This window comes from Misgurnus anguillicaudatus, chromosome 12, assembly GCF_027580225.2.
Source record: "Misgurnus anguillicaudatus chromosome 12, ASM2758022v2, whole genome shotgun sequence".
Taxonomy (NCBI): Eukaryota; Metazoa; Chordata; class Actinopteri; order Cypriniformes; family Cobitidae; genus Misgurnus; species Misgurnus anguillicaudatus.
The window spans coordinates 8,619,355-8,644,525 of NC_073348.2; the positions used below are offsets into that span (position 1 = coordinate 8,619,355).

At 39.0% G+C, this 25,171-nt stretch overlaps 2 protein-coding genes and 1 long non-coding RNA gene across 6 annotated transcripts; 2 read left to right on the plus strand and 1 right to left on the minus strand.

Moving 5' to 3' along the window:
- Positions 1 to 3,457: 3,457 nt before the first annotated feature.
- Positions 3,458 to 18,365, plus strand: LOC129438405 (uncharacterized). Of its 4 annotated transcripts, none has more exons than XR_012372436.1 (9): positions 3,458 to 3,672; positions 4,346 to 4,875; positions 4,979 to 5,156; positions 6,859 to 6,918; positions 7,055 to 7,135; positions 7,302 to 7,355; positions 7,511 to 7,597; positions 17,614 to 17,691; positions 17,859 to 18,365. It is a non-coding gene; the product is annotated as an uncharacterized lncRNA (long non-coding RNA). The 4 variants fall into 4 exon arrangements; XR_012372435.1 differs by having other exon boundaries at positions 4,346 to 4,774; positions 17,614 to 17,701; positions 17,859 to 18,363; XR_012372434.1 differs by having other exon boundaries at positions 17,614 to 17,701; positions 17,859 to 18,362.
- LOC129436315 (uncharacterized) lies at positions 8,837 to 10,323 on the plus strand. The gene is made up of 2 exons (XM_055194382.2): positions 8,837 to 9,424; positions 10,088 to 10,323. Exons 1-2 carry the CDS (start codon positions 8,943 to 8,945, stop codon positions 10,269 to 10,271), a joined length of 666 nt encoding a protein of 221 aa, XP_055050357.1. The 5' UTR covers positions 8,837 to 8,942; the 3' UTR covers positions 10,272 to 10,323.
- On the minus strand, positions 10,696 to 14,930 carry LOC129436308 (uncharacterized). Its single transcript, XM_073874656.1, has 8 exons — positions 14,296 to 14,930; positions 12,440 to 13,307; positions 12,167 to 12,353; positions 11,782 to 11,848; positions 11,647 to 11,701; positions 11,335 to 11,566; positions 11,088 to 11,237; positions 10,696 to 10,952 (listed from the first exon to the last, which is right to left on the minus strand). Exons 2-8 carry the CDS (start codon positions 12,920 to 12,922, stop codon positions 10,696 to 10,698), a joined length of 1,431 nt encoding a protein of 476 aa, XP_073730757.1. The 5' UTR covers positions 12,923 to 13,307; positions 14,296 to 14,930.
- Positions 18,366 to 25,171: the final 6,806 nt, after the last annotated feature.

A 25,171-nucleotide genomic window follows, 5' to 3' on the forward strand; every position in this document is an offset into this window, starting at 1 on the left:
TATTTAATCTTTAACATTAGATTATTTAATATTTCCATTTATTAATCAAATTAATTTTTAAAATGTTTGTTCATTATTACTCTTAACGAAAAACTCAACTCCAATAATGTTTATTAATCAAACAAATTCGACGGATGGTATCTGCATTAAAACACAAATAAATGAAAGATTTAATTGACATAATTTTCATTACTACGAATGCTTATTTGTTCATTATAATTTTTTTATTAAAACAGAACAACAATAAAAAATTAAAATGACTCGGTTATATTAAACAAAACGTTTAACAAAAACGAATAGACGGTAAACATTTTACCCGCCCTATAACATAAATAAATCTAAGATCCTTAGATTTTTCAAAACAAATGATTGGTTTCCCTTTTTTATCAATATAAAACTACAATAATGTAAAGTATGAACAAACTCACCTAAGTTAAGCGAAGAAATCAAACTTGAATCCTCTGTATTATCAAATCTTTCCGACTTTCACATTCACGTGAATTTTGTAAGTGAGGAAATTATTTACACCATATGAGTGCAGTATAATTTAACTAGCAATTGTGCTGTGCTTGTGTGATTATGCTTTTTGCGCTACAGAGAGCAAAATACTTCAGACAACCGTTCATGCATTAAGAGGCACCGAAATGAGGCACCGAAATCTGTGTTCTGATTCGGTCCGGTAGGTACCGCCCATATAGGCTTCGCGGTACCCAACCCAAATTTTTGGTCAAGCAGTAGGAGTTGTGATGGATATTGCTGTCCAAATTCAATATTGTCCCAAAGTCAGTTTCTACTATGCAATTTGCAATTTACAGTACTTAAGGGTTTTAAAAAATATTCTTTCTTCTTGCCTTTAATTTAGGAAATGCAGGAGCCACTCATGTTGATGCTCGTGGTTTGCAGATCTCAATTGAAGCACTCTTTGTTAGCATTTGTCAGAAGAAACACTATCTTTATAGACAAAATGGTATGTATTTGTCTGTCTGCGCGCGTGTCTGTCTGTCTGTGCGCGCCTGTCTGTCTGTGCGCGCGTGTCTCTGTCTGTCTGTCTGCGCATGCCTATCTGCGCGTGTCTGTCTGTGCTTGCGCGCGTGTCTGTCTGTGCTGCGCGTGTGTCTGTCTGTGCTGCGTGTGTCTGTCTGTGCTTGCGCGCGTCTGTCTGTGCTGCGCGTGTCTGTCTGTCTGTCTGTGCATGTCTGTCTGTGCTTGCGCCTGTCTGTCTGTCTGTCTGTCTGTGCGCGTCTGTCTGTCTGTCTGTGCGTGTCTGTCTGTGCGTGCGCCTGTCTGTCTGTGCGCGTCTGTCTGTCTGTCTGTCTGTGCGCGTCTGTCTGTCTGTCTGTGCGTGTCTGTCTGTCTGTAGGCGCCTGTCTGTCTGTAGGCGCCTGTCTGTCTGTGCACGCCTGTCTGTCTGTGCGCGCCTGTCTGTCTGTCTGTCTGTGCACGCCCATCTGTCTGTCTGTGCGCGCCCGTCTGTCTGTCTGCACGCACGTGTCTGTCTGTGTGTGCGTGCGTCTGTCTGTCTGTGTGCGCGTGCGTCTGTCTGTCTGTGTGAGTGTGCGTCTGTCTGTCTGTCTGCGCGTGCGTCTGTCTGTCTGTCTGTGTGCGCGTGTGTGTGTCTGTCTCTCTGTGCCCGTCTGTCTGTCTGTAGGTGCCTGTCTGTCTGTGCACACCTGTCTGTCTGTGCCCGTCTGTCTGTCTGTAGGTGCCTGTCTGTCTGTGCACACCTGTCTGTCTGTGCGCGCCTGTCTGTCTGTGCGCGCCTGTCTGTCTGTCTGTGCACGCCCGTCTGTCTGTCTGTGCGCGCCCGTCTGTCTGCACGCGTGCGTCTGTCTGTCTGTGCGCGCCCGTCTGTCTGCACGCGCGTGTCTGTCCGTCTGTGTGCGCGTGCGTCTGTCTGTCTGTGCGCGCCCGTCTGTCTGTCTGCACGCGCGTGTCTGTGCGTCTGTCTGCGTGTGCGTCTGTCTGTCTGTGTGCGCGTGTGTCTGTATGTGTGCGCGTGTGTGTGTCTGTCTGTCTGTATGTATGCGCGTGTGTCTGTCTGTCTGCACGTGTACTCACTGGATAGGTTAAATGCAGAGGTCACATTCCAAATATGGGGTTTTATTGGCAAATACTTAAATTCAATAATTGTTTTTGCTCTTACTACAGATCGCAACAAAAGGCGTCAGAAGATTAGCCAGAAGATTGGCCAAGAAAAGAAATGCTTGCTGGAGGAGATCCAGAGATACAACCAACAACCTGATGGTGACCCTGTGGACACAAACTCGGTTGTGCAGAAACTCTCCAACAAAACTCCAGAGAGCATGATCTGGCCTTGGCAGGAAGAGAACACAGGTATTGTATGAACATTTAACTTTTAGTATTTTATTTAAAATGTATCATTCTCAAATATGTTTATTAATGTATAGTTTTTATTCCTTCAGACGGTGTCAACATTATTACTAAGAAGAAGCTCTTTGACCAGCTAATGCTTTTCTCACGACTGACAGAAGAAAAGGAGATCCTTGTTAAGGAAATGATGCAGCACTGTCAGTACCTTAAGAACTCTCTAGCAAAGGTTCAGTCACTGATGGCCACTGTTTCAGAGTGCACACAAATAGGAAGTAAGTATAATTTAAACTCTTATTTTTTTTCCAAATTGACTTGGTATTTAAGATTTGTCTTGACATAAATAAGCTCTCTGATTAAATGTTTAGTGTGTAGGTAATTACATTGTTATTTTTGTATGTGTGGACTTATAGGCTATCCAAATGGATTCACAGAGGATGGGTGCAAGGGCCTCCTCTGTCTACTCAAGAGAAGACTGCAAGACCTCAGACTCAAACAGCAGACTGTGGCATGCACATATAGAGGCATTCATGAAAAAACTCCTAGGCTACTGGAAGAGGAGGAATTGGAAATAGAGGAAGAAATGGACTGGCAAAGTGACATCAGCTCTGAGGACGAAGATGATGAAGAATTGGGGACCCACGTAAATTGAATTGGAACCTAAGTCGCATGTTTGTACTTCGATAACTTAAAAAGGTTTCTGGAGTTTTGACAGAAGTTCCTGTGTTTTTGTAAATAAGTTTGTGGTTAGATTTGTTCCAGCAGACAACGGAATTTTAATTGAATAATTTTATTTATTTTAAGTTGACATTTGAAGAGTTTCGTTGCAAAACGAGATAACTCTGTTTTTTTTTCTCAGAAATCTCGTTTTTTGGTTGTGCATTCCAATTAATATCAATTCAACTGCAGTTGGTTTGTTTTGATTTAAACCTTCATAACTTAAAAAATACAGCTAAGTAGCACCATAAAACAAAATAATAACATGATAACATAATAATAAACGTGTTTTGACAAAAATGTTAAAAACGGATTTATCTCGTTTTGCAACGAAACTCTTCATATGATGTAAATCTAGACTTTTTCCATGTTTAAGTGCTATCCCAGACAGCACGTTCAGTCTTACCGACGTCGGCAATTGGAGGGCACCAGCGGTAAAGTGTCGGTTGGGGTTTTTCCCCTGCACACAGAATAAAAGTAGGTGGGTAAACGATCGGCGCGATGAGTCTGCAGCCGGAGATCGGCAGAGGAACCGCAAGCAACCTTTATGCCGACCGCGCCTCTTTTTTTCTTCACTAGATCTACGCAGTTGTTGGTCCACATCAAGCCGGCAGTGTAAGCGCGAAGGTATGTTGATTAAATATGATTGTGGAAATGTTTTCGATAAACGGATGACAGAAATTGGCGTCGGAGGCAACGTTACATGTTTTTAGACTTGGTTTGTTGTTATTACTGTTGACTTGGGGTGCGTTTCCCAAAACCATAGTTGCTAACCTGTTGTGTTAGCAACTAGTTGGTTGGCAATGGAAAATAAGCAACATGGTTTTGGGAAACGCACCCCTGGTTAGTTATTATTAATATGTTCGCGTATTAAATATTTTTCAGTGAGTTGTTTTAGACAGTATTTTTGACGTGAGGGGATCGTTCGGTAAACAGTTAGGTAAACGGTAATAAATTGACGGACTGTCTTTTGTCTACACAAAAATGACATCTGTCATTTTATAATATGGACCCCTTACACTCTAAATGCATTTTTAATGATTTTGTCTAAGTGACATGTTTAAAATTAAAGGCCGCTCTTGTGCGTTTTTATGGTAACGTTAAAAGTAGACCTGTCAATCAAAGAGCTAGTTTAGTACAAGTGCACAGCCACTGTAGACAGTCAGACAAAGTGGTTATTAAGTAATAAAGTGATAGGAAGTAAGTGTTTTTGGACACACACCTATTCATAAAATAGAGCCTTTATTTAACCTTTGTAATTTAGGCAAAATAAAATGTCTTTTCTGTTTTTTTCACTCAGGTAAATACGATGAAGGCATGGCTTGGTGGCCTCCAGAACCTTTTACAGCCCACGTGATCAAATAGCTTGCGCGCGCATTTCGGCCACGGAAGTGTTGTTGTTCCCCAGTGGTTCTCTAACCTGTTAGCAACTCAGAAAGTTTATTAAAACGGTTTCCCAGTATCAAAATGTCTGGTTGTTGCGTTTGGTTGCACTAATATAATATACTAATATACGTATATATGTATCTGGCCACTTTATATTTGGCCATCTGCTAATGTCTTCTATCCACTCCACTATAGTACACGGATCTGGTAGATGTGTTGAAAAAGTTGATAAGTCAACTTTTTAAAATAACTTTGTCTGTGTTACTTCACTGCTGATTCTTACCATACTTCCGTTGCCAAACTGCGTGCACCTACGTTGCCACATCATCATTGTGTACAAAGAGTAAAAGGGTCTACAAAGACTCCAAAGTTTTTTCAAGAGGACATCACCCAACCCATCTAAAGGATGAAAACAATACTCTTGTTGAATACTACATGAGACAAGTGAGAGTGGGGGGCTATGTTGTTCTGATGTTACTCATTGTACTTTCTATGTTCGATGTGATCAATATGAAAACTAATCTTTGTAAAAACTTTTCATTTACAGACCATCCTGACTTAGATCACCATCACCACCATCATCCCCTGCATCGTGCCCTTCATCAGACACCCAAAATGCACCACAAACATCACAGGCGAAAAAGAAGAAAACGCACAACAAACCTTCCAAAAAAACCCTCCTCCCCCTTCCCTCCTACCTATGGCTGGAAACAACATAACAGTTGGCAAGTTGAATTAACTATTTTGACCTTAAAGGCTTATTTTTTTATCTTATTCACTGTATCCCCATAGTTAGATAAGTGCATACATACTCCTTTCATCTCTGTGCGTGCCGTAACTCTGTCTGATGCACCCACCGCTAGCTTAGCTTTGCACAATGACTTGAAGCAAATGGCTCCAGCCAGCACGCCGCCCCCAACAAGCGACAAAACAATGCCAACCCCCTCCTATTTATATGTTGCGACCTGCATAGTCACAACATGCACAAACAACAAGGTCATGTGAGACACAGCCATCTATCAATCATATACACACAGGGAACTACACTCTCAGAAGGCAAAGCCCGGCCACCCGGGTGCAGCAATTTGCTAGCAGCACCTGAGAAACCCCCAGTGAGGAGCAGAGAGTTCGGTCAGAGTTGTGCAGTTACTCCCCCCAAGTAGCAAGTGCTTCACCTTCTGAGAATATAGTTCCCAGTATGTATACTGTTAAAAGATGGCTGTGTCATGACCTTGTTGTTTGTACACGGTGTGACTAAACAAATCACAACACATAAATAGGAAAATGTTGCCGTTATTTTGTCACTTATTGGGAGCAGCATGCTAGCTGGAGCCATTTACTTCAAGTCTTTATGCTCAGATAGGCTAGCGGTGGGTGCGTCAGACAGAGTTACGGCACGCACAGAGATGAAGGGGTATGTATGCACTTATCTAACTCTGGGGGTTACTGTGAATGAGCTAAAATCCCAAAAAGTCAGCGTGTTCCTTAAGTTTCCATATGTCCATTAGAAAATTAAAGGGATAGTTCACCCAAAAATGAAAAATAATGTCATTAAGGACTCACCCTCATGTCGTTCCAAACTTGTAAGACCTCCGATGTTTTATGTTTAGTCCGAGAGCTTTCTGACCCTACATTGAAAATCTATGCACGGTACACCGTCCACGTCCAGAAAGACAACAAAAAACATAATCAAAGCTGCCACTTGACATCAATGGGCCAGCCAGAATGTGCCGAAGCATCCAAAACACATCTTGGTCCAAAAATGACAAACTTATTCAGCATTCTCTTCCATGTCTATTGTGTAGCGCATGTGTCTGACTAAAGTCTTGTGACGCAGATGGCGTGTAATCCTCAGATATGTTTGTGAATTTTTTTCACATTTACAGCATTCGTCTCCCTCAGACTGTAAACGAAGCTCGGGCGCACAAAAAAAGCGGGGACGCACCTAATAACACATCAGCCACGTTGTACGTCAGCTGCGTCACTGCAGTCATGTGACTTCAGTCTCGTGCGCGTTCAAAACAGAACCGGAAGAGAAGACAATGCTGAATGATGTCGTAATTTTGTTACCTTTGGACCAAAATGCATCTTCGATGCCTCAACACATTTTAACTGACCCACTGATGTCAAGTGGCTGCTTTGATGGTGTTTTTTTATTGCCTCTCTGTTCCTGGACAGTGTGCTGTGCATGGATTTTCGGTGGGGGGTCGGAGGGCTCTCGGACTAAATCTAAAATATCTTAAACTGTGTTTCGAAGATGAACGGAGGTTCCAAACTCGTGAGTCATTAATTACATTGTTTTCATTTTTGGGTGAACTCTCCCTTTAATTACATGCTCATACTTTAATTATGCCTGATAAGAATTTGTAATATTTGTGTTTAAACATTTTTCGAATTTTAATCCTTGTTTTTAAATGGCCATGACAGTGACAAAAAGGAAGCAGCCTTCTCTAGCCCACCCAAGTTTCCATCAAAGGAGCAAGCCTAGTAAGACATTTTATGTGTATAATGCTGCACTTCTCATACAGTGAATATCAGATGTAGATATCTAAGGTGCAAATCTTATGGTTGATGTGCCTTTTTGATCATCTTTCTGTTGTAACCTTTTTTAATCTTCTTGAAGTGTCAGTAAGAAGAAAGCTGGCTAACCCTCCCACCCCTTGTTTAACTCCTCCAGCCCATCCCACATCATTGTAGAGTGAAGGTAAGTGTACCCTATATAGTAAAATGCATCAGGTCCCTAAACTCAAGCAGACACAATGTACTCCACAGGTCCACAGCACATACCATAGTTTGATGTTCCAGAGATATGATTTTTGAGTTTATATTAGTAGTGTGATCAGTAAACCAAGGTTTTCTGTCTTTCCAAGAGACTGCGGTTAATATTCAGAAAGAGGCGCAGAGAACTGAAGGCTTTCCTGACTGTAAGCCATTTAAAACGCAGACAATGAAAACACTGACACGTGTGTGTGTGTAGAAATGTGTGGCAATTACTCAGCCCACTGACATTAGTTTATCTAATTGTGATAAACTTGACTTACTGTTCACTCCAATAATTTCGTTTTTCTGTATTTTCTAGTGACACCGAATAATAACGAAGGCCTGTGTGCTTTGCAGCAGCCTCCACGTCACCCTCTTCCAGGGCTCCGTCAGAGGACTAACGATAGTAAGGTATTTTACATGTAATGTATGAATCTGCACTTTTTACTCAGAACATCATACTGAGGTAGTAAAAGAATACATTTCAGAATAATTCAATAGCAAATGAATTAGGGCCAGATTTTAAAATCAAGCTGGATCTGGGCCATTTGTGTTTTTTCCATTTAAGTGATTACATCAGTGAATGAGGACCTTCTTCGTACTGAATGTAAGTTTCCGTTAAATATGTGATGCATAGACCCTTTTACAGCCCACGTGATCAAATAGTTTGTGCGCGCATTTCGGCAACGGAAGTGTTGTTGTCCGCCAGTTGTTCTAACGTGTTAGCAACTCAGAAAGTTTATTAAAACGGTTTCCCAGCATCAAAATGTCTGGTTGTTGCGTTTGGTTGTACTAATATAATATACTAATATACGTATATATAAAGAGTTTGGTCCCAAATAAACGCCATTTTTGAAAAAAATGAGTTGCTGCCAGAATCAGTATTATATCAGGTCAATATTAAAAAGTAAATTCTTAATTTTAAGCAAAATCCAATATACGCCGTTTTATTCTGTCATCTTTTCTCCCTTTTTTCCCAAAATGCAATAAACGCCACTCCTCCTTTTCTACAGAATGCCATAAATCCGCTCCACAGTTTGCAGCGCACCATTGCAATGTAAACAAAGAATGGCGGCGCGTTGAGTACACGGAATACTAGTTTTCCTCATCTACTTTGTACTTCGTGATCAACAAACAAACGAAAACAAAATAATACTTTAATAGCATTGATAAACCTGTGATGGTTTTCTGTGACGGGAAAGAAACGTAAGCCATCAACATCTAATAATTTACGCAAGAGACACTCGGGAGACGGGTGCTTGTTTGCCCGGGCCGACAACATCAAGTTTCTGTCATGCAAACACATTGACCCCAGCGGATCTTATGAAAAACTTTCCATAATTTTACTCAAAGTCAACGAAAATCGAGCAGGACCAAAACATTTTACAGCTGATCGTTGTGAAACACGTTAAAGGGCGGCTCCAGGATTTAGCATTAAGCTTTGTATCAGTAGAAAACCAGTAGTATGTTTGAATTTACCTTGCTTCTCCCCATTATGTTGCCCGAGATGAGAGCTGTGTGTATTTTTAGTCTGAAAAAAATCCTCCGATGACGCAAAAATCGTCATTTTGCGTCATCGGAGGATTTTTCAGCCAGAGCCTTAAGACTACAGCCAGAATAGCAGTTAGTTCCGCATGTTTTAACCACGCCCATATGGGTGGGATCTCACTCACAGAATGTAAAGATAGTGTCAGCCATCTTTAGAAGCTAAGCTAACATGCTATTGCTCCGTGGAGAAAGTTTTGATAACAATGGCGGAAGGTTTTGAGGTCGAAGTTGCAGAAGTGGATTTTGAAGAGCTGTTGAGAGAGTCGGATGTTCGCGGCTACCTGTACGAGCCGCAATACAGCAACGAACAGTTGCGGATGATGGAGGAACAAGAGGCGGTCGAGGCAGCTGCTGCACCCGATGAGCAAGACCTGCTTGGCGGTCAGGAGGAAGAGCCCGAGCAGGCTCGAGTTGGGTCGGACTGGTGGTGTCAGTGCACTTGCTGTGCGCCTATGGAAACGGAAAAAGAGTCTTTATGCTGTTACGAATTCCACCGATGCCAATTTCTTTTGGAAGAGATGGCGGATTCAGCTCATCAAACGGCACCGCTAGCATGCGTAACCCAGCACCCCAGTTTCGAACCACACATGGACAGGGGGGTCCTGGAAACTTATTTCAGGACCCCGAAGATAAACTGGAAACGCCAACCAAAGCCCGCAGGGAGAAACGGACGTCTTAGTGTAAAGTGAGTATTTTGTTTGTTTGTTTTTGTTACCAAAAAACAGAGTTTTGGAAACCCGGCATTATCACAACATGCTTCCCACCTAGTCAGCTGAGCTGTTATTATTATTATTTACACCCATAGCATACTGTATGTTGCATTGCTAACGTTGTGTTTACTATTTTGTATACAATATCGTCTAACATGCATTCCTAACGCCGTGTTTACTATTTTGTATACAATATCGTCTAACATGCATTGCTAACGTTGTTTACTATTTTGTATACTGTACAATATCGTCTAACATGCATTGCTAACGTCGTGTTTACTATTTTGTATACAATGTCGTCTAACATGCATTGCTAACGTTGTTTACTATTTTGTATACTGTACAATATCGTCTAACATGCATTGCTAACGTCGTGTTTACTATTTTGTATACAATGTCGTCTAACATGCATTGCTTACGTTGTGTTTACTATTTTGTATACTGTACAATATCGTCTAATATGCATTGCAAACGTTGTGTTTACTATTTTGTATACAATATCGTCTAACATGCATTGCTAACGTCGTGTTTACTATTTTGTATAAAATATAGTCAAACATGCATTGCTAACTTTGTGTTTACTGTTTTGTAGACAATATCGTGTAAAATGCATTGCTAGCCTTGAGTTTGTTTCGTAGACAATATCGTCTAACAGCATACCGACACTTTATGGAATGGGTCCTGCAAGGCGAGAGACTGGGGAAAGGCTATCGTCTTGTTTTGCCTACCTGTGTGGTTCAATACATCAGACGCAGATTTCCAGCTCCTGATGGGCAATATTGTGGATATAAAGAGACTGCTGAAGCTCTTGAAGAGCTATGAGTGTTAAAGTGTTTATTATTATTATTATTATTTAATAAAAAGTTAAAATTCACATTTGTTGTGGTTCTTGTTAAAAACCATTAGTATTGCTACATTATAGTATGTGTGAAAACTAATATACATGGTTCTGCCTTGCATCATCTTTATAATTTGAAAGTCTACATTAGGCTCATATTTTTTAACCCTAAATAAATTCCATCAATGGAAAGAATACAGGTAGTTTGTGTACAGTAAGTAATAACCGCAAAATCATTGACAGTAACCATTCACCCTACCTCTACAAGTCAATATTTTAGAAATTAATGTACACAAGAAGTGTAAGAAAATTTGTTTTAATAATATTCACACACAAAAATTATTCTGCCACCATAGTCAAAAGGCACATGTTAAAAATAAATAAGATAGACATTTTTGGTTCTCCATCTTAGAAGCGGCTTTGGAAAGAACTTATTGCGGCCTCCTTTGGTGGTTTGGGCACGGGTGCAATATTGGGTGGCAGTGAAGGCTGTGGCAGGGCAAGTGAGGAGGTTGGCATGGTAAACTGAATGTTTGGGTTGCGTCTTCTATCCATGACCTTCTTGATGAGTGTGTCTATAAACTCTGTGGTGTGTGGTGTGAAGACTTTCTTCAAGACCCACTGTTTGGATCTCTTACAGTAGACTTGATTAAACCGTGGTTGTCCTGTTAATGATAGGAAATATAACAATATAAAAATCTGAACTTATATTTGACTTTGTCCTGTCTGATCACTTTACTGTAGCTGTAAACATTCTAAGTTTTCATATTATACTACTCAGACAACACATGACAACATACCTGTCTTGGTTGTGTCCTGCTTCCTCTTGACAATATTCTCATTATGCTCTAGGATGGCAAGGTGACATCGCTCCCTCATTCCCTGAAATGAGAATGCCTGGCGTTTGGGTAGGTATTTTAGAAGTGCACTGTGGAAGACTTCAAGTGGGCCTGTGTGCAATTAAAAAGAGAAAGGGACACAACAAATTAAAACATTATCATTATGATTTTTAAAGATAATGAAAAGTACAATGGCAACTATAATCACCTGTATGTTTGAACAGTGCCATCTTGTCCATGTCCTTCAGAAGCCTTTTGTCAAGGACCAGCGATGACAGGTTCTGAAATGCCAGAGAATCTTTTTTCATCCACATGCGCTTCTTTTGCTCCTGGGTTGTTAGAGGAGCATGGTCACAGCGATGCTGTTCTCCGTTTTCATCTGTCCACTCATGCACGTTACATACGTGGTGTGTAATGGACTTCCACCGGCATTTCAATGCCTGTATGAAAAAAAAGATTATTTTCAATAAGTGTCGAATCCTCCCTAAAAGTATAATAAAATTAGAAACAAATGTCTTACATTGACGTCACCCATACTTGTCGCACAGGCAAACCACATATGGTTTACGACAGACCTATAAAAGATAATACAATTAGTAATTTTGAACCTTGCAAACCAATGTAAAGTCTACTAGATTACAAACCAAACACTGACCTGGTCCATGCATGGATGATTTCATTGGCCTTTTTCTTCCCCTTACTTTGCATCTTCTTCCGGAAACCTGTGAGTAAATGCAGTACACGTTTTGATAAACACTAACTTTTTTATATTTGTACTGGCCCAAATTCACACCTTTACTCTTTCACACTTGCACCTTACATAGCTTTACAGACTTTCTGCACTTGGCTAGTGTAGAAGTCTGAATTGTTCATGGCTTTCTTGAATGAACAATTTACACTAATACACTGGCTGAGTGCATTATGGCTGCAAAAGTCTGTGAGTGGAGTAAAAACTGTGAGACCATGAGGTGTCAGTCGGGGTACATCGGGAGAAGTGTGGTGGTTTGTGTGTGTACGGGGTTGACTAAAGAAATACATACCTTTTGCTGTGTGCCAGATGTCAAACTGATGTTGGACATTAGGAAATTCTTCCCTCATTATTTTTTGAATAGATGTTGAGCGATCTGTGGCCATCACCTCCACGTCAAGTCCTTGGTCCATCAGCTCAGTCATGCCCCTTTTGAAACCTAGTGGTTCCATGGTAACAGAGCTGGTGGCCTCAGTAACCTAAAGAGTCAAGTTCGAATCTTAATCATATTTTAACAAATAGCATCTGTATTAATTTTCATTGTGATTAATTGTAATTAGTTTACCTGAACCAGTTCTGTGTGGAGTATCTCCTTTGTGTCATCCAACATAAACGTGTAGTGGCAGTATTTTGCGCTGAAACCCGGCGTATCACATCGGCCATCACCGGTCAAATGTAACCTCTTTCCATCCTCCTGTTCTAAATACACTCTTGCCAAGAGTTCATCTCTTTTTTGACAATACAGTTCCTCAATAACAGGGTGCAAGTATATCTTCTGGATGTTATAAAATGTTGAATGTCCAATCATTTGAACACCCATGGTCTTGCACCAGTCTGAGAGTTCGGTGTATGTGCCCCCTCTGAACAGAACAGCTGCTGCTGCAAGGAGGTTCACCTCTGGCATTCCCCTAACGTCACGTGAAGATTTCCAGGTCCCAGCATGGCCACCAAGACATATCCACTGCACCTTCCTCTGTGCACCAACATCAACAATAGTCTTAGATGAAATTGGTTTCCCGCACATCTGGCAAAATTTGAATAATGACATGAGGCTGGACTCGTTGACAATTAGCTTCTTTTCACGCCAGTCCCTTTCACCTTCATCTGATGATGATGATGATGATGTTGATGTGAAGGTGATGGTTGACTCGGGTTGATAGCTTTCATCATCACCTACAGCTTCAATGCTGCTGATGGTGGTATTGAGGCCCCCAGGTGTACTTGGGCATGGTGACTTTAAAACAAAAGATTAAAAATAGTGTCATACAGTTGCTTTAAAATTCATTTAGAAAGAATATGCCATGAAGTATGTTGGTTCGTCAGAAACTTATAAATTGTTCATGGACGGAGGTAGGAATTTTGACCGGTGTTGAGGTCAGCAGCAATTTTCCTTCATCATCCGACGACACTAACCCAGCAGACGCAATTGGAGGCTGAAATGACAAGTTCAATAAAGTTACATAATATTTCAAGGAACTGAGGTTATTCTGAAGTGAAAACAATGCTGTTTTTTTGTTGCCAAATACAAAGGCGATACCTCTAACATTTGTGCGTTTGATGTTACTCTCGGACATTGATCAAAGATTTTAGTAAAAGTGGATGTTTTTTCAATGCGTGCACCTAATCTATGTACAGCACCTTGTGAATGTTCCAGCATTCAACCTAGCACCATTCATTCCTTAGGATCCAAACAGGGATGAATTTAGAAGCCAACAAACACTTCCATGTTTTCCCTATGTAAAGACTGTTACACGAGTAATTACACCAGTAAGTGTGGTGGCACAAAATAAAACTTTTGTTTGGAGCCATAGGAATGAATGGGCTTGGCTAAATCCTAACACATTCACAAAGCGCTGTACAATTAAAAGTGCACATATTGAAAAAAGATAAGTATGTAGTAATTCGTCTAAGTTGAGGTAAAAACATAGTACAATATTGAAAACCGGTGATGTGTTACTTTAACATTATTTTGTTGTAGTCTGCACTACATCAGAGGTTCAAATCTATCTGCCTGCAGTCGTCTCAACTTGTGGTAACGTTAGCATAAATAGACAAATAGACTAACTCAGTTTTACAAAACATTGGCTTTACTTTGATAATAGGTGTGCGCGATAATTTGCATGCTGTAGTCGTGCATCTCGTCATTGAATTCGGTTCCCTGGTTATAAGTAAATCGCCATGGTTCTTTTCAGATGGAGCAGCATTTACACAAAGCCATAGTTTACGTACAAGCGAAGTATAGGTAATCGCCGGCCTATTATAAGTGAACTACAGCTTTGTGCAGTAAATGCACCCAACATATACAACTTAAATGTAATTGTCTATCGAACATTACTTTGCTAACTTTGCTGTTTTACTGCTAACAACTACAACACTACATATATATGATCAGAAATAGAGTCGAGTATTAGCGAGTCTTACCTCTAAGCGAATGCGTTTAATGCCCGATGGCCCAGGCTGTTCGTCATCCGGGAAGGTAAAAATAGATGGAATTGCCGTGTCTTTCAGAGTGGTTCTCTTCATGGCAAGAACATTCGGTTCGTAATCTTCCTCCTTGAAATGGCGACTGCAAATTCTACGCGTTTTCAGGTTTCCCATATCTGTGTCCTCTCCAAACTTCGGGTGGTTGATAGCCCGCAGCCACTTCTTACATCGCTCCAAATCTTTAATCGGGAAATGATGGAAACTTACTTCTAGTCCTTTCCTGGATTTGGTTGTACATCCCTGTACAACACAATTTAGCACCATTTCGATGGAAATGAATTTACTAACACACGATTTACGAGATTCACGAGTCAAGATGTAACACAGCAAGTCTAGCCGATCTTTCTGATTCTGCCGCCTGTAACTTGTGGGCGTGCTTTGGGAGTGGCCTCGTAAGGGCAGCAAAGCAAGTGCATTCTGGGAGTTGTTGTCGTTCATCCACATGAGTCAAAAATACATTTACTGACTTTTCTCAGTCTAGGAAGCCCCAAATTCAAATATTATTTCACATTTCAACTACACAAATGACACATTTAACATACACATTCATCTTTTAAGCCCTGGAGCCGCCCTTTAAGCGACGACGTCAAGTATTACCGCATCAATGACAGTGTTCTTAATATGACAAAGTAAGTGTTTTGATTAATGCCATTAATGTTTATATTTTTAATTGGTGTATACCACTAGTCAACTAAATGAATAACATGGCAAAGATGAATGCACATTTATAAAGGCTATTGATTCAATAGATTTATAGCATTTTGAACAAAAACTTGTCATGAATTTATTGCATTTTGTGGAAAAAATAATCTGTTTTTATAATAAATCTTTGAAAATCAAGTTATGGATTTGAAATTTTTTTATGTTTTTATAACCTAAAGATGCTATGTGAAAGTTTGTAACAGAAAATAGTGGTTTTCATCTTGTCACTTTCTTGGTATAGAAAACACGTTTTTAACAAAATTTGTAAAAATGGATTTATTGGGTTTTGGAACCAAACTCTTCATATGTATCTGGCCACTTTATATTTGGCCATCTGCTAACGTCTTCTATCCACTCCACTATAGTACACGGATCTGGTAGATGTGTTGAAAAAGTTGATAAGTCAACTTTTTAAAATAACTATCTCTGTCTGTGTTACTTCACTGCTGATTCTTGCCATACTTCCGTTGCCAAACTGCTCGTGCATACGTTGCCACGTCACCATTGTGTACAAACAGTAAAAGGGTCTATTGGGTCTTTAAACTTGTGGCTGTAAGCGCACTTGAAAAGTTTGAGAGCAAAAAGCCTACATACTGTTTAGCAGTTTCACAATCTAATTTTATCATTTCATAGTGACAACCGTTAATTGGCAGCAGGAAGATGAATATGAAGGGCTGGGCTCTCCTGAACATAAGCTGTTTAGCATGCAGATCAAGAACACACTGACTGCGTTTACATGCAGCCAATAACCCGTTCAAATCCGGAATATTAGCAATAACCCGGTCGCGCACGTCCATGTAAACACCGGCAAAAACCCGAATATGGTAATATTCCTGTTTTTAAAATCCCGAATATTACCCCTGGGTTACCTCTTTTCTAGCCCGAAATTTTGGTCATGTAAACGCGCATCGGGATATTCCCATCAAAAGGAACATTGATTTGTGTTCTGCGCATGTTCTATTCGCAAGGAATCTTGGTCTTTTGAGTAGAGGAACTTCTTATATACACTTTTAGAGCGAGGAGGAAACCAATTGCAACAACCGCGCTTTGCACGTTAAATTAATATATTGCTATTGTTTTTCACATCAGTATAATAAAGTTCAAATAGATTGTCAATAGTTATGAGAGTAACTTGGGTTTTTTTGTGAATTTGAATTCAAAATGTAATACTATGCTATTCATATTTCGTTAAATACAGTGAATGTGTGAAAAAAGTGAAAGATGACAGAATAACTGCATAGCGTCGTCTGCATAGATGCAGTTTCTAAGACTAAAATTACTTTAATTTAACTGATCCACACAAATACAAAGCGGCATAATATAACTGATTGCTTACCAGCATTAAAACCACTTAAAATAAAAACCTTAGGTGTTTTCTTTGTATGCAGCGTCCGCTCTGTGGATAAGGATGTTGCAATAACGCCGGTGGCTTTATTATTACTGACTGAATACTTGACTCTTACCTAACATTTAGATATGAAAGTTTATCATCAACAGTACCTGCGTGAAACATTAAACATTGATGATCATCTGCCGACTCGACTGTTTCTGCACGTCCTCAGTCCGCTTAATTAACGGCTTTTCGTTCTATCCGCGTGAGCTAAACATTTTTGTTCTGTACTTTTTTACTTGCATGTATTTCTACATATTTTCGGCCAAGTAACACTCAGGATATAATGTAAGTTATTATAGATAGCATAAAAGCTTGTTCTGAAAGGATGACAATTATAAAAATTATCTTTCCAGCTTAATTTAGCCAAAATAATGATTTATTCGTTTTCATACTTTATATATGTTAATTTATCTACTAATATATTATTGAAAATGCCATAAATAAATATTCATTGCCTTCTGTAAGCTATTGCATTCGTTTTGTACATTTATAGGTGCATAAATACTGTCTAATTTAAATTTCTTTAAGACGTGGTTGTGTTCTCTATTTACCGATGCTCTGTAAATTTGCACTTAAAAACCTTCTTGTTAGAAAATTGTCCTTCAATTATATTTTTTTTCAAAAATATATTTAGCTGAAGGCTAGTATATAGCTTGTTAATCTTTTTATCAAAAAAAGGAAAGACATGCAACTTAGCCTACCCTGCTACATCGGTGCAGCTTGTTCTGGATTTAAAAAATACCTTTATTTTAGTAAATGAAGGCAGTAAAACCGCAAAGCGCACTAGTGAGCCACGCAAAATCACAGCATTTACCTTTTAATCACAGTTTACATCAGGATATTGCCAATTCCATGTATACAGGGGTAACTCTCTCTGCTCACGCATGTAAACGGGTTATTCCGAATGTTTCAGAAACCCGAAACCCAACCTTAACTCGACCATAACCCGAATATTGACAGCATGTAAACGTAGTCACTGAGACAGGCACACACACACAATACACAGCGCACACACAGCACAGTCCTACATAAAATGGGGAATGACAAAAATGACAGAAAAAGTTTTAGAACCACTGCTGTGGGGTCACTTATTTAGCTCTGTTAGTTGGACCTGGGTGATGCTGTTCTTTGTGTAACGGGACTTTTTCTGTATTTCCTAGTGCCACAAGATGATTGGCAGCAAGACACACCCAGTGATGAAGGGATGTGCTCTCCTTAAATCACAGCCTATTCATCAGGTACTCCTGAGTAAGTCCTACAATGTGTTGAAACAACATGATTTTATTTTTTGCAAAATGCTCTGACTTTTCTGAATTGTCTTTTTAGAAACCATCCACGAAGATATATAGACTTTTGTGCTGTCTTATTTTTTTCTGTTGCTTATTACATTATTACATTTTTTTAGGTGCTGTGTTAAGAAATCCTGCCTACAAAGTTCCACTGAGGCTGATATAAAGATAACTGTGAGAAACTGGCTGCGGCTGTCTGAGCAGAGACAGGAATGGGGCGGCAAAGGCGGGACAAGCAAGCATCTTAAGTGAAATAATTGATTGGACTGATTCTGGAGTATGACTTATTCTGGAGGGAATTTCTTATTTTTGTTGCAGTTTGCTATGGGACGGTTTCAAGGACAGGGATTAGACTAGTTCTAGACTAAAATAAATGTAAGAGCTGTCCAAACTGAAAACAACTTGCACTGACATATCATAAAATACATCAGTGTCTTTTGTGATGCTTCAGAATGCACACAAGTAATGTTTTTATTAAGACATGTTATTAAAACTAGTTATATTTCAGAGTTAAACTAAGGCCTAGTCCCGGTTTAAGATAATCCCTGTCCGGGAAACCACCCCAAAGTGTAATTTGTGGAGTGTTAAAATAAATGAAACTGCCTTTGCAAAAACAAAGTAAAAAAAAATTTCCAGATGCCCTTCTGTTTTGTTATTTCTCCTGAAAACTCACTGATCCATTTTTTTCTGTTAGACTGACATTTACCAGGTTGTCAGATTGTGTATGAAATACACCCTACACATAACAATCACTTACTTTCAATTTAAACTTTTTTTGTCATAAAACCTGGCAACTCAAAAGGAAGCGGCTGCAGACTGCGGAGCCACGGACGGAGTCTTGCATGCAAGTGGGCTAGTTGCCTACTTCTCCACTAGCTCTTGTCAAATTGTTAGGGAAGAAATTTTATGATTAACACAACATAAACTGTTATTGAGGGTTGATTGTTGTTGATACACAATATGAAATGAGTTAGCCTGCAGGGGTCTCCAACATTGTGAGCAAGGGCTACAACAATATGTATAAAACAATCTGGAGGGCTACTTTTTTATTTATTCTACTCAAAACTTTTTTGTTTTACTTACTGATTTTATTTTATTTTACTTTTTGATATGTTTTAGTATTGTTTAATATGTTAACATACGTAAACCAAGCCAAGTTAATATAAAACATATGTATGTAATAAATAAATATTACAATTGAGACTAATAGAATGTGCTGGCACCATGGAGACCCCTGGCCTAAACAAATCAATTATATAACGGTGGGATCCTGACGCCTCGCTCCCTTTAACACTGGAACAGCTGCTTTATAAGCATGCCTTGACGTTTACAGCGATGCAGCCGAAAATCAGCTGTGTTCAATGGGAGAGCGAAGCGGATCGCGCCGCATATAGGTCATAATAATTAGGGCGGGTTTACGTTGGCTCACGGTCGGCGATCATTCTAATGCCACCATCTTCCCGATGTCTTGCCTATTAGCTACCGATCTCCATAAGACATCTCACCGAGGCACTTTATGTCGGGCAAGTACATGCGCCCCAACGTCGGTAAGAGCTAAATTGCTGTCTGGGATAATTGCATCCCCAGTGCTTCTATCAACCTAGAAAATGTGAAAAAGATCAACCCAGTAACTTTTGGTTACTGGTTTTGGTAAACCATTTTATGTAAGCATGTGAAAAAATAGGTCATTGAAATTTGTCTCTCCTTGTGATGTCAGTAAGGGATCTTATTAAAATAATACCGCCCCTTAATCTGCACTATCCAACCACGGCACTGCCATTTAGTGCAGAGATCAGCCCATTTGCATTTTAAAGGACACAACCAAAAACAGTACAATTTATACCTACAAAGTGGCAATTTTAACATGTTATAATTATTTGTGGAGTATTTGAGCTAAAGTTCATATTTGACATCTTAACCCTCTGGGGTCCGACCATTTTGGGACACTGTCAGAGGTTCTGACATGCTCTTACATTTGGTCTTGTTTCAGTTGCTTTAAAACATAATAATGGCAAGTGTCTCATACCACTGCGTTCAGAACAAACTGGGCTAAAATATTATATGAGCTACATGTATGTAAATGTTTGTATTTTTGAGAGAAAACGGTTTATGCATGGTTTTTAAAAAAGCAAAATTTTTAAGTCACTGATATAAGTCCACAAAACCCATACTAAACATGTTTTAACAAGACTTACCTAAACATAATCTAGTAGTCTAGAGTTTTTTCTTTAAAATGATGTGAAAATCATCCTGCCTACTTATTCACATAAAACAATGTATTTTTGTTTAGAGGGGCTGTATGCGAGAAGGGTTGATTGACAGCTAGCAAACAAAGGCTCGCATAATGAGCTGCATAATGAGCCTTTAGGCAGGAATCTGAGAGTGAACTACAGTAAAGAATGTGAGGACAAATGTATACATGTTTGTTTGAGGTTTATTAAGTTAACAATATAATCAAAATAGAAATGATGGTCAGTAGGACATTTTCAGTTTATTTGGAAACATACCCTATTCAAAAACTTTGTATAAACTAAGAAACTGATACACAACAGAGCTGTAAACTTCATGTGGCTCATGTTACCATATAACTTTATGTCCAAAAAGTGTTTTTCCACTTCATAGTTTTGTACTGATGAGAGAGATGCAGACCTCTAAGAGAGTTATAAACAGCTGTTAGCATAAGTTGTCCACAGAAATACCCTTACATATATAACTGATGGGTAATTGTCACTAATACTACATTCATATAAACTATCTTGTACATAAACTAAATTTCAGATAAACATCTGCAGCGATTAGTTATATAAAAAGCTGTTTTCAGATGACTGTTTCAGATGCCTATCCCCTTATCGTCTAGCTTCTGTTTTAAACGCGTTTCTGTAAGCGCGTATGAACTTTAAAAACACATCGGATATGGCGCGTCCATGTGCGCGAGCTCGCGTCTCTGTGTAACGCGGCGCTCATAAAAACGGTGTCGCGTGTAAAGCGCAATGTATGGAATTGCCTTGCATGTAACAATATGGAATCATTTTACAGCAAATCCCGCAGTGCAGCATTACTCAAAGTTGCCATGAAGGATACGAAAGTGAATAACTGTGTCTAACGCTGTAAAACATTTAAAAGATATCCGCCATTATGGGAGGTCACGCGGATTTGTTTGTAAATAAGCATGTAAACATGGAATCATATTACAGCACACACTTAAAAGATACAGCAGTTCAGGCTTACTGAAAGTTATAAGTGGATATATATAAGAAGGATATAAGTGAATAACTGTGTTTAACACTGTAACAGCATGCAACAGTGAAATCCGCCATTACGTGAGATTGCGTCCGTTTGTAAACAATGCGAAAGTTTTTCAATCCGAAGTGGCAGTCTGATGAGGTTGCTTACTGTATGTAGGCTGAACTGCACAAGCCATGAGCATATTAAGTTACATGATAGCAAATATAAATGGTATAAATTAACTGTTAACTTTACATACTTCTAATCCAGCTCCAGTGCGTCCTCCATTGTTCTTCTAAGGTAACGTTAAAGATAAATGCTTCTCTTCCTCAATGTCCAGACATAAATGAAGATATTCCTCACGTGTGTGTATAAAGTTTATAATCCAAACATGCGGTAAAAAGTCTTTAAATCTGATAAACTTTACACTTTGCTTATGGTTTGAACAGCTCGTGTCTTCATTACCATGTCAACAGCTGTGGGCGTGACCAAATTAAAGATAATGAAGTCCGCCAGGAAAAACAGTACTCTCTTTATGCAGATTACATAAACAGGCATTATTTGTTTTCGATTATATTTAGCTTGTTTAAAAGTAGACATTTCAGGCTTTCTTTGGATATGTGTATCATGCTTGTGTGACGAGTATTCGCGGAGTTTCAATTGATTTTTGTAATGTGTTTTGAGAGACAGCTGGCGGAGACAGAAATGTCTGGATGCACACCCTGTTTATTTTCTTTATTTGACAAAAACCCAAAGATCTGTTGTTATTGTGAATGAACACATATTAAAGAAGATCCTTTTCAAATGATGTCAAACACGTAAGTGTATGATTATTAATGATGGAGTATTTTAAGTTGGTTCTGCCATGATAAGGAAAAAACACGTCAAAACGTGGCGCCGCGTTTTTGGACCCCAGGGGGTTAAAGTCCACTTAACTTGAAACTGATTATAGAAATATGCACTTGTTTACTTGGTTTGTTGTCACATGCTTTTTATACTGCTGTAATTATCAGTAGCCATAACCAGATGTTATTATTGTTTTTGTTTTTTAATTTTATCTCCACTTTTGGTTATTTTAATTGGTAGTCCACGTTGTACACTTTCTCTCACATGTAGGCCCATGAAAATGATGAAATGCTTATTTCCCAAACTTCTGAAACATGTAATATGTAGAGTTGTACTTTTCCTCTGACATCAATATATTCAAACTATATTCTCTGTCTTCTGCATACCATTTCTTGTTTTATTTAAGTTACTGGAATTGTAATTTGGCTACACATGTTTATATATTATAACTGATAATATCTGTAAATAATTGCTTGGTGACAATACAAATATAGATTTCCTAATAAAATAGATTTGTCAGACTATAGTTGTTGCCTCTCACACAACAACCCTAAGGAGAAGAGACAATTTAACCTTTTAGATTCAACCTATACCATGAAAATTTTGGAACATTAAAGGCCACATCATGTCTCATATTAAGTATGCAATAACAAACTAAAATTGTGACTGTAAAACCATTGTAGATGCTTGTTTAAATATAAACCATATTGTAAGCCACATTTATATACCAAGGATTGGTTAGTAGGGTTGGGTCAGATTACTTTAAAGTGCACTGAATACAAACAACATTGCAATATTATCAATCAGTTACAAAATTTACATTTATGCAACAACCAAAGTTTGAATAATGGCCATTTCTAAATAAGCATTACTTTCACAAGCCATATGCTTATTGCAGTAATTTATGATTAACCATTTTATAGGCTAATTGTTAATATTATGAAATAAGACAGTCTTGATGACGTATGCAACCTCAGAAGGATGCAGTCTTCTGTTTGAAAACAGCCATTATTTTAAGAAGCTCAGTGATTTGAGGCAATGCAATGCAAATTAAAAAGTAAATTTAATAGAAAAAAGTCAATTTAATAGAAATATCCATCTGAATATCAACTTGATCCCATGGTAGGAATAGGCTACAAATCAGATGCGGAAACAAGGTCATATAACTCTTATCTTCAGTAATGCATGTAGGAAACTTTTTAAATGGAGGAATATTAAAGCTAAAACTTCATATAATCCTAGCTTTGTATGACCATTAAGGTGGTTTGGAGGGGATAAGCACTTCACAACACCCGCTTGATTACTTGATTAAATTGCTGTGGTTATCATCCTTCGACATGGGTCAGAAGTGGCCTGCTGGTTGGCTCGGAAGGCCACTATCGTCCATCCACATGGTTAATCAAAGATACAAATACAAGAGATGACTACAGATCCAATCAGATTCTTATTGTTTATTGTTGTTTGTTGGCATCATCAGTGTGGTCCCTTTTAAACTGTGCCATGTGGGAAACAAAGTTGTATTGTACCGAATTGAATACATGTTGTAAATTAAACACAGCATATTTATTTATAAATTTGTTTCATCATTAGCTTGGTAGGGCTAGGTGTTGGCAGAGACCTCACTATTTAATACTGTGGGTCACAGTATGATTTGATGTTGGTATTTCGACACCTAGATCAAACTCTGTAGTGCTCCGGCCCTTCAGGGTAAGATTTAAAGGCGGAGTCCATGATGTTTAAAAGCCAATGTTGATATTTGAAATCACCTAAACAAACACGCCCCTACCCCAATAGAATCTGGACCTTCTGTTGATAGACCCGCCCCATACATACGCAACCCGGCATTTGATTTGATTTGATTGGCTATAAGTGTGTTTTGGAAGTCGGCCCGTCTCCTTTTCCAAAGCATTTTTCAAACATCGTGGACTCCGCCTTTAAGGAACCCTGACCTAGATGCTACACATAACTTCTTTATCACAGTCCTACTGTTCAGACGGTTTCCTGTTGCTTAATATAAGTTTTTCTTTTAATGACAGGCCTGTCTGTGTGATTAAAAGCCTGGACAAGAGGGAGCATGACACAATCCATTACTTATCTGGCCCCTAAACTATATTCTACAGCAGGGTTGGGTATTGCTAGTGCTGGAGGGCCACTGTCCTGCAAAGTTTAGCTCCAACCTAATCAAACACACCTGAAGAATCTAATCAAAGGCTTGGAAATAACATACAGGTGTCCTTGAATAGGGTTGGAGCTAAACTTTGCAGTACAGTGGCCCTCCAGGAGCAGGAATGCCCACCCCTGTTCTGTATGAATTACCATCTGGTTGGAATTACATAAAAATGCTGGATTTGATAAACAAACCCCATTTTCTTTTAATAATTTGTTCTTATCTTTTGGGAAGTGAAGATATTAATGGTGCAAGCATTGCAATTGGAATTTGTATTCTTGCTGGTACAAAGCTCAGCTGCTCAACAGTATGTGGTTGCTATTGTCTGATTCTCCTCTTCATGATTTGATATACACACTCAATAGGAGACAGATCTGGACTGGCAGCAGGCCAGTCAAGCACATGGACTCTGTGTCTACGAAGCCACGCTGTTGTAGCCCATGCAGAATAAGGCCTGGCATTGTCTTGCTAAACTAAGCATGGATGTCCCGTGAAGTGACGTCACCTTGATGGAAACATGTTTTTTAAACCCAATATGCCTCTGCGCCTATGGTACCTTCACACACATGTAGCTCACCCATGCCGTGGGCACTGACGCACAAAAATCCCAACTTTTCTGGAAATGCTGTGTGTAGTTTCTCACAGTGACAGGGGTTGGAAGGAAGAATATGTTAATAAATTAACAATTTGCCCTTTGTGGTAAAGGGCAAAAAAACTTAGTAAGGGCCTCTTAGTTTTGAATGCAAATTGTGCATGTATGTCAGTGTGTGTTACTTATACATTTTATAAAATGTTAATATATTTTAATATATGTTATAATATTGCATATGTGTGTTTACACATTCCCCCTAAATCACTGACTATACTCTCAACTCATTTTTTACAACCCCAAATCCTAAAAAGCACTAGTTTTAAAAAACTACAATTCCCTACTGACACACCATGCAGCTTGATACAAAAAACAAAACAAAAAGAATCTGTGGTGTACAAGGGGGTGTATGCATCCTCCAACTTTATCACAGCCACAAAATGTCAAAAACATTCTCTCAAAAATAATCTTTCCTGCTTTTTCAATGAGATAATGTATAAGCATAATCATACTTTGACCCACGGCATTGAAAAGTATGAGGTCCTTGCCAACAAATAATGAAATGAAATTGATAAACAAATACTTTATTTAAAACAACAAAG